This window comes from Diadema antillarum, unplaced genomic scaffold (assembly GCF_040938485.1).
Source record: "Diadema antillarum isolate AM-2024a unplaced genomic scaffold, OU_Dant_1.0 seq00000569_RagTag, whole genome shotgun sequence".
In the NCBI taxonomy this organism is placed as follows: domain Eukaryota; kingdom Metazoa; phylum Echinodermata; class Echinoidea; order Diadematoida; family Diadematidae; genus Diadema; species Diadema antillarum.
In genome coordinates, this window is record NW_027271507.1 from 1,449,851 (window position 1) to 1,466,297 (window position 16,447).

At 38.9% G+C, this 16,447-nt stretch overlaps 1 protein-coding gene across 1 annotated transcript; it reads left to right on the forward strand.

Moving 5' to 3' along the window:
• Positions 1–1,316: 1,316 nt before the first annotated feature.
• On the forward strand, positions 1,317–12,947 carry LOC139735271 (high-affinity choline transporter 1-like). Its single transcript, XM_071646025.1, has 9 exons — positions 1,317–1,482; positions 2,739–2,846; positions 4,058–4,213; positions 4,785–4,933; positions 6,181–6,306; positions 7,215–7,368; positions 8,550–8,767; positions 11,037–11,207; positions 12,438–12,947. Exons 1-9 carry the CDS (start codon positions 1,317–1,319, stop codon positions 12,858–12,860), a joined length of 1,671 nt encoding a protein of 556 aa, XP_071502126.1. The 3' UTR covers positions 12,861–12,947.
• Positions 12,948–16,447: the final 3,500 nt, after the last annotated feature.

Below are 16,447 nucleotides of genomic sequence, written 5' to 3' on the forward strand. Positions count from 1 at the left end.
GGAACAGGCAACATTAAAGAGAAGTGTCTCCCCAGAGGGTATTCTGCCGATATTCTGCAGCTATCAGAGAACTATAACCGGGAAACGCCAGATTTAGAGTCTTTTTAGCACCCACTGGACCACAATGGCTCTTACATGTTTGTGTTCATGTTCATGTTAATCCTGTCATGCGTGACATCCGCACAAATTTAGTCCATCTGGAAATAGCGAAGTGAATAGCATAACACGATGACAAGGATCGAGGTATACCCTCTTCGACCACCTCAGGGGGGTTTGCATGACGGGCATTGGGGGGAAAAGATCACACCGGTTTAATAGAATACGTGGGAACTTGGCACCTATCATGATGCTTTGCTAACACCGTAGTCATTCATTGAGAGGTAGGAGATGACTGGTAATACGCTCGAGGCTGACTGATTTCTTCATCTCCGGAAATTGGTGAAATCTATTCTTTGTGCAGGATGGGTGGGTGTCATTACGTGTCGAACAGCTGAACATTTAAACAGAACTGAAAGAAAGAAAGAAGGAAGAAGGAAAAGAAGAAGGATCGGAAATAGGAGATACTGCTATTAATATAAGATTGAAAAGTGCGTGAACCTGACCTGCAAGAGCACATTAGTTCGACGAGATTATTCCATTCATGACTAGCCATAGGCGGCGATCACGGTAACACGATGACATCTGTAGATACCAGGTAGACATCAGCAAACATTATGCGTCTGCAGATCAAAATATCAAAGATAAGGGCGATATACATTGCGCATACGTTGTCCGTAATGATTGTACTTCTCATAGTGATGCTTATGGAGTGTCGATGTGTCATTTAACAAGCAAATTGGGTTTATCAAATTGTATTTAGCAAGGCATTTTTTTTTTCGCTCTCTGGGAATTCGTACGAATGACAATTCTTTCATGTACCAGAAAGAAAAAAAAAAAAAAAAACATGCGCTGGACTCTTGTTCTATATTTTGTTATTCTTTTCAAATGTGCCATGAAAAAAAAAAAATGGCAAAGTAACTAATATCCTTGCCTATTAATAAAACCATGCAACTCTTGACTAAAGAGCCAGTTAACTGTCTTTTTTGAATAACAATCAGTTTATGTTATCCCAAGGTTAACTTACATCGTTGGATGCTTTATCTATCAAAATATAATTTATTCAGATTATTTTTGTCAATGACTACGTTCAGATTAAAGAGAGTCAACGAGACGAAACAAATAACCGCCGTAAATGATCACGTTTCGTATAATTTGTATGATTGCCGATACCTAATCGCATGGAATGCACTTTATCATCCAACTCAGATAAGAACAGGATGGCCGTTAACTGGGCGGGAATCGCTGGTATTGCCGTCTTCTATATCGTGATCCTACTGGTGGGACTATGGGCGGCGAGAAAGACGAGGGGTGTATCGGATCCCGATAGTGTGCTCGTAGCTAGCAGGGATTTAAATCTATTTGTCGGCGTTTTCACCACAGCTGGTAAGTATAGTTATAATGTCTTCCATGCCTGTTTTGTTTCTTAATTTTCACTATCAAAAGCATGAACACAAATGCAATAATGAAATGGCATACTAATCAAATTGACGTTGTGGTTACACATAGTCATAAAGCAATGACTATGTGAACTTGCGTTTCGTAATTTCATCTGATTCATTTTTAGATACCTATGATACAAAGTTATGACAATTCATTTCATTTTACGAACCCCCCCCCAAAAAAAAAAAAAAAGAAGAAAAGATACATGTAATCGTCATCATGAGCAATTTAAGCCTGACCAGAATGGTTGCCTCGAAAAAAAAAAATGATAAAAGCAGTTCGGTAGCAATCCCAAGAACAGTTCAACATCAGTTCCATGTGCACGGAAGCGTACGTTAACGTTGGACAAGACAACGTATTAACTGCTCACAACTGGCAGAGAAGCCTTTTTAGGGAAACAAAAAGCTAGAATATGAGACGCTTTGTTTGGAACTTTTGAAAAGTACAGTCCTCTTTCTGTAAAAAAAGAAGAAGCAAGACTCCTCTGATGAGTATCGACAAGCCACTTTCTTGACTTTTGTTGTTGCCAGTATTAATATCTTTCCCTGAGAGATTATGCCTTTGTGTAAAACTTTTATAATATCTATAAATGTGTTTAAAAAAAAAGACCCCATGAAACAAAAGCAAGACAATACAAAATACGTGATGACTAATGGCACATCATTGTGAACAAAATACTATTAATGCATTTCTGTACTGCAAATGCTAAAAGAAACTCCCTTCATTTAGTTTTGTGTACCAGAAGAAAGTCGGTGATTATTGCGGAATTTCCTCGTGCATTAAGAAGAAGGGAACTGTTTATGAGGCGTTCTTTACCTATTTTTTTTTAACCAGTGGCGGATTCAGAGGGGGCGCAACCGGCGCACGCCCCCCCCCCTTATTTTTCGTTAAAAACAAAAGAAATAAAAAGAAAAAATGAAATGAAACCCGGAGGTGGTACCAGAAATATTAGTCACGCCCCCCCCCCCTTTACAGAATTCCTGGATCCGCCCCCAGTTAACGTACATAACGTAAATAACAACAAAGGAACTGTATAATTCGTTGTGTTTAACCTCACCTCTCCTATCACTGCAACATGGCTTGTTTGTTTGTTTGTTTGTTTGTTTGTTTGTTTGTTTGTTTGTTTGTTTTCAATGTGCAACACTCACTCACCTCTATGGGAGATATCTAACGCTGAATTTTATTCCAATGACACACAGCCACTGTAGTGGGAGGAGCTTACATCAACGGAGCAGCAGAGTCCGTGTATGCCTACGGTCTGGTTTGGACACAGGCACCATGGGCCTATGCCGTGTGTATATCCCTAGGTGAGGACCAGGTCTTTGCCATATCACACTCTCTTATCTGTTTGTTTGCGATATCTATCACCTAAATCAAAAGGATCTTGAATTTTTATAAAGGCAGACGTCTTATAGATGATGTAAATTTAAAAAAACCCGAATAACTTTCATAGATCTTTCACTTTGTTTCATAGTCCCATTTTGTGCACATATATCAAAATATTACAGTGCATGTGTATTGTCAGTATATTTATTTTTCAGATGATCCGCAAGAGGAACTTAGTCAGCAAAATGCTTCAGTCTTCATAAAATATTTGGATCAATGGAATCAAATGTCAGTAAATCGTGGGACTAGAATTGATTTGTTATTGTGTCGACTTTCAAGTTCGTATAACTTTGTGCGAGTACTGATCTGAACCATTAACGTTATATGATATGATATATGTATATCTCCTTCTCTCTCTCTCTCTCTTTCTCTCTCTCTCTCTCTCTCTCTCTCTCTATATATATATATATATATATATATATGTATATATATATATATATATATATATATGTATATGTATATATATACAAGAGAAATAAAAATCGTCATACTAACTTTAACATTTTTCGAATGTCTATCTAATTGAATAGTTAACTGACGAATTTTTGTATAACTTTGTGCGGGTACCTGGTACATCGGTACTAAATATACACAATTATGTCTGTATGTCTTTGTGTGTATACGTGATATACAGATCAAAAAGAAAGCTAGGCCGTCCCTAGGCTTTGGTCTCCCATCTTTCCTTTAAGGCACCACATGAAATACTTCGGCTGCAAATATCTCCTTTCTGCTTTAAATCACTTAATCCATCGTCCAAAATTTCGTTGTTATATAATTTTGACGGACCCACGCATGACTCGATTACGTTTGTATTTTAGTGAGTCCTTCCACTTTCCCCAGAACATGCATGTCAATGTCATTACAACGTTGTTGTGAAGAAGTGTTAGAAAATTACTGAATAATCCTCATTTGATACTTATCATGAAATATGTATAATAATCTTTGTTTTTCAGTAATATAACATGTTCTATACTGGATAATACGTTTGAATTGAACGGGAAAGAGTCGAATTAATCTAACTAAATTGAATTGACTTTAAAAAAGTCTTATCTGTGTACATTTTCTTTACCTCACGAAGCACTAACCTCCATCATTGTTCTACCAATTATATTCTTCGCCATTGTTACGCAAGGTGGTATCCTCTTTGCCAAAAAGATGAGGGCAAAAGGTTACGTTACCATGCTGGATCCCTTCCAAATCACCTACGGGAACAGGATGGGAGGCCTTCTCTTCATACCCTCTCTGTTCGGGGAAATACTCTGGACTGCGGCCATCTTGGCGGCTCTTGGTAGGTGGTTACCATGGCAACACATTAGGAATTCATATACATTCACGTAATATACGTTATGTTATTTTCAGAAATGTATCATTCTTGCAGCACTTACACGTAGATCACTCTCCCCGTTCCCATTCAAAGACACAAAAGTTCACTGCAGTGTCCATTGCAGTGTCTATTCCATCCTGTCTATCTGCTTCTTATTATCTCTCTAGATCGTCTATTCTCCCTCTCTCCATTCTCTTATACCCATCTCTGCGTTACTTCTACATTTGCCTCTATATAGATCTCGTCCATTTTACTTTCTTTGACTTTGTCTCTATCTCCTCTCTCTCTCTCTCTCTTTTCTCTCTTTCTGTCGGATGATGCCCGCTTTCATATCTGATTGGTAATTTTGAACATTAAATGACGTTTAGATATTGTTACAACTCGTCTCCTCAGTGACCGTTACTGCCTCAAGAAATTCTTGTCATGTTTATGTTTATATATATATAAATATATATATATATATATATATATATATATATATATATATTACACTTATTTATCAATTTATTTATTCATCTATTTGTTGCTGTCTTAGGCACGACCATGAGCGTGATCCTTGAGCTGGACGTGACCCTGTCAGTCATCATCTCGGCATGCATCGTTGCTTTCTACACCTTCTTCGGTGGGCTTTACTCCGTGGCCTACACCGACGTCGTACAGCTCTTCTGTATCTTTTTCGGACTCGTAAGTCACTCGCACTGTCATCGTAAGTCGCTTGTAATGTCATCGCAAGTCAACCGTCTGCCTACTCTCATCAATAATAAATCGCAGAGCAGGACAATGATATAAGGAAAACATAAAGAGAATTCCACAAAATTTTATTTTTTATGGAAGTAGCCACGCCCTTGAGTTGTTACTGACATAATATCATTATGTTCAGAGTATAGTGGCGATTATTCCACATGCTTTCTGAAAGAGGTAAGTCATGTGCTCATTCATTATGCTAAAAAATGAAAATGTGTTGAATTTTCTCAATATTATTGTTCTGAGGTGACGTCACGAACTGTTGTAGTCTTCTCAATAAGGTGACACAGAAACTTTAAAAATTCAGAACTTCTGAACGAGTTGTCCGACTTTCCTAAAACATAACTAATGTTGCTGCACTCACTCAATCCATCACATAATTATTATATTCAATATATTTGGTTAAGATTCCCCTGTCTTAACAACGTGTCATTGATGATAGCATTCTATAGCTCCCAAACCATATAAGTTCGGTACACTATCGTTCAGGAAAAGGAAATTGCCCAAAGTGTGACTCTTTCCTAAGCAAACACGACTTATTCGAACGTGTATTCAAGGAACTAGGAATTTCCTTCGGTAAATACAACACCATGATGAAACGATCTGGTCGAATCATTTTAAAGGTCGAAGCCTTTAGAGATAATAGAACAAGTAACCTCTTTATTTATATTCATACATCGATGTTATGTACGCTAATTTCTTCATGCAGATAAGTTTATCTTCGCGGGCGGGAGGTGCCGGGGGTTTCCATGTTCGGGTTGTCGATCGATTCGTCCATCCGGTCGCGTAATCAATTTTAATGTCATGAATGCCTCATCAACAGAAGTAGAGAAGAACCTGTTGGTGATTCTTTTTGGAAACATTACTTAATTATGCCAGTTAAGTGTAAGCAAACTTTCAAAAGGTCACCAATCGAAGGTCGTCCAACAAAATTTTATGCTAAGAAAGTCCCGTTTGAATGTAAGTTAAAAGTACCAATGTCATGAATGCAGCCAAAGATTCATCCTTAAGATCAATTGTCAAGATCACTAGATAGCTTTCAACCACACAAAAGGAAAGTTTATCATTAGGCGATCGGAATGGAATGCAGAGGTATCTCATTGTCCGACTTCGACCTGCAGATGCTTTCTTTCAATTACAAATCCTTTTTTTACAATTCCGTCGATTTTGTGTCTGATTCTTTGCAGTGGTTCTGTATTCCCTTCGTGATGACGAGCGAGCACGCGAAACCGATCACAAACACGTCCTCAGAATGGATCGGATCTATCGAAACTAGTGATATCGGAATCTGGATCGATTATACCCTTCTTCTAGTAAGTATCTCTGATCCTTCGATGAGAACAGTGAAAGCAAATTATACAAAACGTTTTCTTTAGCTACCGTGACAGTTATTTGACACCCAAAGCTCATTTCGTATGGATGAATGCACATTACAAACTTACAAACATTAAAAACAGATGTTTGGCAAACTGGGAGATCTGACCTCATGCTCCAAGTTGAACCTGCACCCTCTTTCTCCTTCCGCGGATAAACACTTCCGTGCAAACATGGACCTATATGGTGTAAATAGCTTTATTCTTTGGTGGCATTTTACTGCTTCCGTTCTTTGGTTAGCTGACAGTACAAATCCACAATTTTCTAGCGTTTGATCTTTTTCTGACAGTTTTTCTTGGTAAAGTTATATTTGACTGTCTGTAGGCCCTATAATGGGGTGATTGGCGGTGTGGTGTGTCTTGCGTATATGATGTGAAGTTTGTGGCAAGTATCTCCTTGGTTGTACCAAGGTACTATATGATAGAGATCTCTTGAAATTCTTAAAATATCAATGACACGATTCTCTGGGAATTCTCTGGGAGAACGTTTCTATTAATACGGCATTAAAGACACTGACGAAAATGTATCGTAGTAGTCTCGATCATGGTAGACCATAATTACCGCGATAGAGAGAGAGAGCGCGCACTCAGTGGAAATGATGATGATGATGATGATGATGATGATGATGATGATGATGATGATAATGATGATGATAATCAACATTGATAATGATCGTGATAAGTTACTATTATAGGCCGATACAGATGTGCATAATGAATTAGATGCTTGGTAGTGGCAGTGGTGATGGTGTTGGTGATTGTCGTGATGGTTATGATGTTAACGACGACGATAGTACGGTGATGAAGACAATGATGATGATTATGATTATTTTATTCTGACTCTATAGTTACTTGGAGGCATCACGTGGCAGGCATACTTTCAGCGCGTTCTTTCAGCCAAGTCCCCGGATGCAGCTCAGAAGATGTCGTACATAGCAGGCGTGCTGGTCCTCATCATGGCCATACCCAGCGTCCTGATAGGAGCCGTGGGCTTTGGCACGGGTGAGTTCACTGTAACAGTATCTTTCTGGTCAAACGGCTTGGTATATGGCAATCAATACAGGAGCCTATGGGTTCTGGGGGTGTTTCATAAAGCTGGTCTTAAAGTTACGAACGACTTAATAACGACTGGTGATCAGTTCTGATGTGGAATACTTTTCAGAATTTCAATAATTCAGCACAAGAACTTATCACCAGTCGTTCTTAAGTAGTTTGTAACTTTCAGAACAGCTTTATGAAACACCCCCTTGTTATTATCGTGAGACGAATGTAGATTTTAACTTCCACACTATGTAAAAAAAGAACACAATTTAAACAAGAATAGATACAGTGTAACATTTATTAATGGACAATATCATCAGAATCACAAGTGTCATTATGTGAAGTGAGAAATAAACTATAAAGAAAACTACGGAATTTTCAGATTGGTTTCCATTATTAGTAGCATTAACACTATCACTACATATCAGCCACACATGCAAATTGGAATAGGCAATAATGTGGCAAAATTGATTGTGTTTGTGAGCGTTGATTAAGCAACTGCAGCCACTTTCCACCAAATGCCATCGTTGATATATTCCAAGATGACATAGTAATTCAGTTTGAAGGATATGTTGTTCTGAATTAATTCAATGTCAAAAATAGAAAAATATAAAAAATCACAAACACACACGAATAATGGAAATTCAATAAAACCTGCGTCAAGTTCTATTGGAGACATGAAGATTCATATACATTTCTTCATTATTGTATGTCATTGTGATGTGTACACAATTGTCATGTTTACATCATACCCATTTATTCATTTTCTATTTATTTACATGCGTACATATATTTTATGTTTTATGATTATGAACACGTTGAATTGTAAAGGTAACCGAAGCAATCTCTCTTGTTTATCAGGCCTTAAAGCTCTTCATTTCTACAAGCTTTCCAATCATAAATTCGATTTTTTTTTATCACGTCTTCAGTTATTAATGGCATGGCCTTCCAGTGTCCGTGTTCGTTATCAAAGTTAGATGTACGGCTCGAGGCGTGTCATCTAAATTATCTTTTCACAAACCTAATCTATTCCTTGGCTAGAAACTCTTATCAAAACACAGTAATATAGTGGTGGGAATTGTGGGATTACATGGCCTAAGTGTTGTTGGTTTTGTTTTGTTTTTTCTCCTGTATCGATGTAGACTGGAGTGAAACTAGTCTTAATCTTAACAAGACCGTTCCTTCAGAGAACCCATCGTTGATTCTTCCGCTGGTCATCCAGTATCTGACACCAACCTACGTGGCTTTCATCGGGCTAGGGGCCCTGTCGGCCGCGGTCATGTCTTCTGCCGACTCGTCGGTGCTAGCAGCGAGCTCCATGTTTGCACACAACATTTACAAAGGCCTCTTCCGAAACGCGGTACAGATTCAAGAGAAATTTCACTGTGATATTGCCTGTTCATGACGTCATGATTAATGGTGTGATTGTCTAGGTAGAGGCTAATGACATAAACTGGCGGTTTGACATTGTCAATGGGATCAACAATGAGACCAATGAGAACACGGAAATATTAGATAGAAAGATAGATAGAATAGATAGATAGATAGATAGATAGATAGATAGATAGATAGATAGAAAGATAGGTAGATAGATAGATAGATAGATAGATAGATAGATTGATATATATAGGTAGGTAGATAGATAGATAGATAGATAGATGTAGAAAAATAGATAAATATAGATAGATAGATATAGATAGACAGACAGATAGATAGATAGATAGATAGATAGATAGATAGACAGATAGATTGATAGATATCTGGTAATAAAAGATTATAATGATACAAGAAGTAGATAATATACGATTCACAGTGTTACAATGCATGCATAACAGTTTGTTTATTAAGTAAATAGGATGACAGTATATTGTAACAGAAGAAAAAGGTTACTATGATTTAAGTATACAATCACAGGACTTTAGAAATGCATAATACACTGCATGGAGCATGGTGTACAAATGAAGAGTTTGTTCGCAAAAACCGATAAGTCCATTTTTGAAGATTTTGAAGTACGGTCTCTGTCATAAAGTACAAAATAATACCTTTTAAATGATATATTGGTCACTACATAATATAAAGGCACATTTTTGAAGTTATTGTCAAAAGAAGCAAAAATTTTCTTATTATTCTCTTTATTTTTCTTGACCTTTAATCGCAAATATCTCCATTTGGCAAATTACATTATGGACTTATCGGTTTTTGCGAGCAAACTCTTCAAATTGAACGTTGAGATGAATACTATACCGAGAACCTGAGAAGAAGAAAAACAACTACATCACAACGTCATAAAGTCGTATAGTGTTATCGTCAGAAGAGGGAGCTGTACGGTATCCCCCCCCCCCCCCAAAAAAAAAAATACAATCAGATTTTCGCATTGATAACGCCCAATATGATTAAACTATCTATATGCTACTTCAGGGTCTTAAAACATAACATCTTAGCTCTATTTTGCAGAAAACCCCATTTGGTTAAGCGGTCACAAAGAAATGTGGATTGTTGTAAAGCATGTCATGACTCTGATTCTTCAAAGTTTAGCACTTGGATACTCTTGAAACTGCATAATAATGGGTGAACACGATAGACAGAACTTGGAGGGAAGAGATTCCTGACATGCTCTCCAAAATTCCTCATTTCTCTTTGATCACTGAAGCAAATCGAATGGGGTTTTCTGTAAAATGTGGGAAATGAGTTATAGTTTCACACCCTGGAATTGTATTTGGATTGATTCTCTATTTTCAAAGTTATCGTTTGCGGAGGGTACCATTGTATTTTTTTTAGGGGGGGGGGGGACATACGGTATTTCACAAGATTCGCTCATCACCGGTCCCTTGCCTTTCCAACGCATGTCAAATTATCTTTCTCTCTCTCTCTCAAAAAAAAAGTTATGGGTGGACATTATATTTTGTATTACCCATTGATATTTATGACTAGAAAAGGCACTCATTGCGTGGGTATGAAAAAAAATCCACAGAAATGGAAGATTTTTTTTTTCCTATCCACGCAGTGAGTGATTTAATCTTGAATTTACCGGAGAACACAAACCTCGGCAAAGGCAGTTCTCTAATCCTAGTATTCTAAATAGCCTCTACCAAATCATTGTTTGTTTGTTTATTTTTTATTACCAGGCATCCTAGCAATTACTTGAGGAGATACGTATTGAAATGATGAAATCATCTTTACCTCGAACAGTACATTGTATAAACGATTTCATGAGAAATTCTTGATGCACCCTATAATCTGGCTCAGCACCATAATTATGAAACATTTTTTTTGAGGGGGGGGGTGGGGGGGGGGCATTTCTAACCTTCCCTGAAGTTTTCATACAAAGTCGTTCACAATAATGTGCATTTAGTTGCCAGCAAAGAGACGATCAGAAAGACACACAAACGAACAAACCAACGCCTGCAAAAACTTTACCCACCCCACCCAACCGAAGTGAAGACGTTCATGAGTGATACGACGGACAATAATCATCTTTTATGTGTGAAATGATTATGTGAATAATTGTCATTATCTTGCCGAGGAGATGTAGTTGAAGTTAATGAAAGAAATGAATATTATGATTTTATAATTGAACAAGATGATTGCAACCACTAATATTCGTAGGGACCAATGTTTTGTCGTTCCAGGTCTCGAAACAAGAGATTGTTTGGGTCATCCGAGCGTCCATCGTTGTGACCACTGTACTGGCCACGGTCCTGGCGCTCACCGTGAACTCGGTCTACTACCTCTACGTGCTCTGCTCCGACCTCGTCTACGTGGTCATCTTCCCCCAGCTGGTGTGCGTTCTCTATGTTAAGGTAGGCTTAGGGCAGTTCAAAGACAAGTTTTACTTTTGAGTTTCAGTTTGTTTTATTTGTCCGCCTGTACAAGAAAAAAAAAAGTACTCAAATTCATTAAACTCTTCCGTCGAGATGTTTTCATTGCTACTGATTGACAAATTACCCTACATCGACGTGATTTCATGAATTTGAATTACGCCGCACCCGCTGCATACTCTAAGGGTTAGAACCAACACTTGCTGTCGGGCGAAAGCTCGGTGGTCAAGTGGAGATGACGCCTGTCCGGAGATTAGGAGGTCGTAGGTTCGAATCCTGCTCGAGTATGTACGCCCATGATTTGTCATCATGGCTGCTACTAAAAGACTGATCAATTCAGTGCTTATTTTACGTCAATGTAGGGTAATTTGTCAATCAGTTGCAAAAAAGAAGTAGTAGATCAACGGCGATTCAATTATGATAATGACAAACTCAGAGATAGCTTTTATTTTGTCCAACTATACGTAAGAAATACAATAGTGCAAGTAATAGATTAAAGACAATTTAATCATGATAATGTCAAAATCAGTGTTAACTAATCTTACTCAATTGATATATAATATATTGACATACATCAATCATGAAAGAGCTAGCATGAATTTACGTGTAAATACATGTATTCACATATTTCAAGATGTAAGTGGAGGAGAATGCCATTAATAAGCGTTGTGCTTGACTGAGATGACGGCCACGGAGTAAATGCAAATACAAATGAAGTGAATGTAATCCACTGGATTACCGAGGAAGGCTTTTAGAGAATAGGCATGACAATTAGGATGTTAGTCTGGAGTAAAATTACGATCCACATCTTTACGATTTGTTTTCATCTGCAGGAAGAGCTAACAACAGGATTCATAGAAAGGGTTGAAGAGGTTAAAATCTTCATCTACAGTAATTCATAAAATCATCAAATTTTCCATGTATGACTTCTCTTTTTCTCGCTTCACCCCCCCCCCCCCCATTTCCTTTCCCTTCTTCCCCTTCTTCCTCCTTTTTCTTCTTTTTTTTTTTGGGGGGGGGGGGGAGGTTGGGCGAGGATGGTTAAGCTTTAGATGTGAAATTCATCTTCATTTGTACCGCATATGTTTACCTGAGTTGTGTTGTGCTTTTTCATTCATTCTCTTTCATTTGTTCCTCCGGGGTCATAATTCCCTATATCCTGACCTGTACACTCATCACCCGATGCCATGTCACTGGTTTTGCACCCTCTAGGCCTGCAACACGTATGGCTCCTTCGTGGGCTTCATCATCGCCATGCTGCTCCGGATCGGAGGCGGCGAGAAGACCCTCCTGATTCCACCTTTCATCAAGTTCCCCTTCTTCAGCGACACCAAGGGCCAGCTCTTCCCCTTCCGCACCTTCACCGTCCTCATCTCCTTCCCCATCATCATCGGCGTGTCTTACCTGACACACCTCGTGTTTACCAGGAACATCCTCGGCCCCAAGTGGGACGTCTTCAGGTGCGTGGTGAACGTCGAGCGCGTGGGAGAGGTCGACGACGAGGCCGTGGCTGACGGAGACGTGAGGAGCAAAGAACATGAAGCGCTGAACATCGATGAGCAGAGCAAGAAAAAGAAGGAGGCAGAATCCCTCCTCTCAGCCGGTGACGGACTAAAGGAGGATACGAGGTTATAGACCTGTGAACATTTCTTGAAGTATGCTGCTGCCATCTCGCACTATAGGCTCTCGCTTCTGTTGACTTGATAAAGCCATTGACTCAGTATGAGAGCATGATATGGCATAGTGGATAGGATCCGCAAACAGATCCAGGGTTCCAATCCTGGATGGTTCGTCCCTTTGTCGGACAAGATGCTCAACAAAGCGTTTCCCGTCAAACCCAACTGTGTATGAAATGAGTACCCATGCCAAATGTTGTGACAATGACATGTTTAATGGTTTGTGCCTTATATAGGTGGAACAGTGCCTTCACTGACTTGGTTACACTGTTAGACAGGACTGGAAGATGGTGATAATGATATTGTTGTTGTTGATGATGATGATGATTAATAGATAAAATACAATGATGATGATGATGATGGTGATGGTGATGATTATAAATTAATTGATAATCATGATGATAGATAAATGATGATTATGGTCATCATAGTCATTGCTTGGGAGTTTTAGATTTTCGCGACGGGGACGTTCAGAGGAAAAAAAAAACTGTTCTGAGCATGCGTAGAAGCGCGCGTCAAGTCGATCTATTTTTAGCTTGCGTAGTCTGAGTTTTTCATTCCGCGTTCTGGGCTATTTTTACGTCCGCACAATATTTGCGACGTAGAGAGCTACTTGATGCACCGATCATGGAGGCGCCAATTTATTTCTTATATACGTTGCGTCCCAGCGTAAACTAAAGCTATTTTTCAACACGACGCAGGGGAGAGCAGAACGTCCAGCTCAAGCGTCGTCTCAGCGTCCGCGCTGCAAATCTAAAACCCCCTTCGAGGTGATTTATAGCTCATAGAATTCAAAAGAAAATGGATGTCGAACTACCCTGGCTCATATTATTATACCAAGTTATAAATCTTTCAGTCATTTTCGCAAATGACGCAAGTATACGTGAGGTAATAAACAAATATTACTAAAGCCCACTAATTTTTCTTTTTCATACTGAATTTATACCACATGCATATATGCAATTGCATAGTGGACGTTTCACTGTATTTATACGTATCATATTTCATTAGTGTAATGCAGTAATGTGTTATTTACACGAGGAATAACAACCCTTTTAGATCAATTTATTTTGAGACAAATTAGATACAATGATTTACGGGCGAGAGTAGTTATGGTGGTTTTGTCGGGTTAAGGAAATATGTCTACCATTCTCATTACCCCCCAAAATCTTGAAACACTATTTTATACATGTCAGAATCGTAGGTTAATTTCAGACTGCTGTTGACATACTATCTTTGTACAGTAATGATTTTTATTTTAAAAATGTCATTTGCGGAAAATATCGCTGATAGATGAGGTTGTAACCTTGAAGCAAGGACTCCTACCTCGTATCAATTTCCGGCGGAGAAATTAATGTGATGTACAATTTTTATTCCGCCGTCATGAAAACTCGCTCAAGATCAAATTTAATCTTTTCAACAAAATCATGATTATCCATTCTTTGGTATAGAGTGTATTTTTTTCTAAATAACGTATATTTCCTGTGAATACGATGCGACTGCAAATCTCTCTGGGGGGTCTATATAACATGTATATGGGACCATTAAATTTTATGAGAATGTAGTCGTGTTGTGTTTTTTTTTATCACGTGACCGTTTGAACATAATAGTGTATACCTTACAATTAACAATACGTTGTACCTCGTACTCTCTAAAAAAAATCGAGTGAAAATTTTCACTCTTAAAAGAGTGTATACAAAAAAGAGTGAATTTCGAGTGAAATTGGAGTGAATTTTGAGTGAAAATGCACATTTTCACTCATTTTGGAGTGACGTCAGGGATCACTCCAAAATCTTCGAGTGATCCCTGACGTCACTCCAAAATGAGTGAAAATGAGCATTTTTCACTCAAAATTCACTCCAATTTCACTCGACATTCACTCTTTTTCGTATTCACTCTTTTTAGAGTGAAAATTTTCACTCGATTTTTTTTAGAGAGTAATTTTTTATCCAAATCAACGAAAAAGATCATCTTCCTATCATGCCTTTACATTACTGAATGTCGTTGCCATTTGTTATCGCTGAGACCGCTGAATGATTGAGCCCGATTATAATTAGATTCGTCACAGTTTTGCAATGCTTCCATATGTAGAAACTTACATATTTTTGCAAAGGAAAGATTAGGTTCAAGAAAAAAAAATGGCTAAGATATCGGGCAGAGAGAAAGAGATAAAGAGAGAGAGAGAGAGAGAGAGATAGGATGATTGATCTGTAAATACAAGATGTTCCTTTCGTGATCCTCTCGCCCTGTATAGAGAAAGAAAAAAGAAGTACTGAAATCCATGGAAAGTAAACAGCAGTAGATGCCATGAAGACAGTGTTGCCATGTTGTGTTGTAACAAAGACTGTATAATTCCCAAAATTATCTAATTTTTCACTGTTTGTCGTTGTTGTTTGTTGCAGTATTTTTGTATTTGATATCAAACAGATGATTAGCAATGCAAGCAATAAATAAGACGTTGCCACGGTGATTAAAATTGGTTGAAATTTTGATTGATGTTACTTTCTTTTTTATTGCTTCTTATATGTAAGTTAAATATTTAAATCATCCCTGCCATTCCTTCTCTTTATCTCGGGACCTCCCTCTTCCTCTCTCTCCCTTACTAATTCTCTCAATCCCCCCTTTTTTTTCTCCATAATGAATAGCCCTATGGTATACGTATCAACATGATCAAGAGCGGTTGTAGGCCTATGCATGTAAAGTATAGGCCTATAATGTATCTATTTTTCTATCATAAGTCTGTCTGCATATTTATGAAGTTAGTGTGGGCTTATGGCTGCCGTGAACCACTCCGCTCCGTTCATAGTACAACTGTACTGTATACATTAATATTCTCTTGACACCCCGGATAGGTGGGGCATCAGGGAAGGCTACCCTGATGGCTATGGCAAGCAAATAACCGGCCCCTCAGAGTTACCGGTTTTAAGTGTGGCCCATTTGCGGCGTAGGGCTGTGCGCCAGGGCTGAGGGGTGGCAGTGGGAGGGGTTTTCACCCCTATTGGTGAGTGTGTGCCCACTTGACTGAAAGGCTACTCACCCGCCTCATCCGCTTTTTCGCATTGAGTCGTACTGAATAAGAATCCATACTGGATTCTGAAAGGGCGGGTACTTTGACTCACGACAATGAACAAAGATCAAGAGGGTGTGTGTGCGGGATGCGGGAGGAGGTTCAAGGGGAAGAGAGGTGTGGCAGTTCACAGAGCAAGAACGAGCTGTGGAAGAGTGGCAGTAGGGCATGACTGCACCAGCAATGAGCTGGGTGAGACAGTGGGAGGTCCCAGTCAGGTTTCAGACCACAGAGCCGGAGACCCTCAGCATGCTCTACATGCTGTGTTTGAGCGGAAGGAGCCGATTGCATGGCCACCGGCGAGAAGTGAGAAGTGGGAGCTTTTTGACATCAAGCTTGCGGGAGTTTTGAAAGTGGAATTGGCTGGGAGTGTTGAAAAGAAGATGCGTATGTTTGAGGGGTTGTGTTATGGGGCTTGTGCAGAAGAGTTTGGGATAAAGCCTGTGGGTAGTGGAGGTGGGGGGAATGTGGAGGGGGAT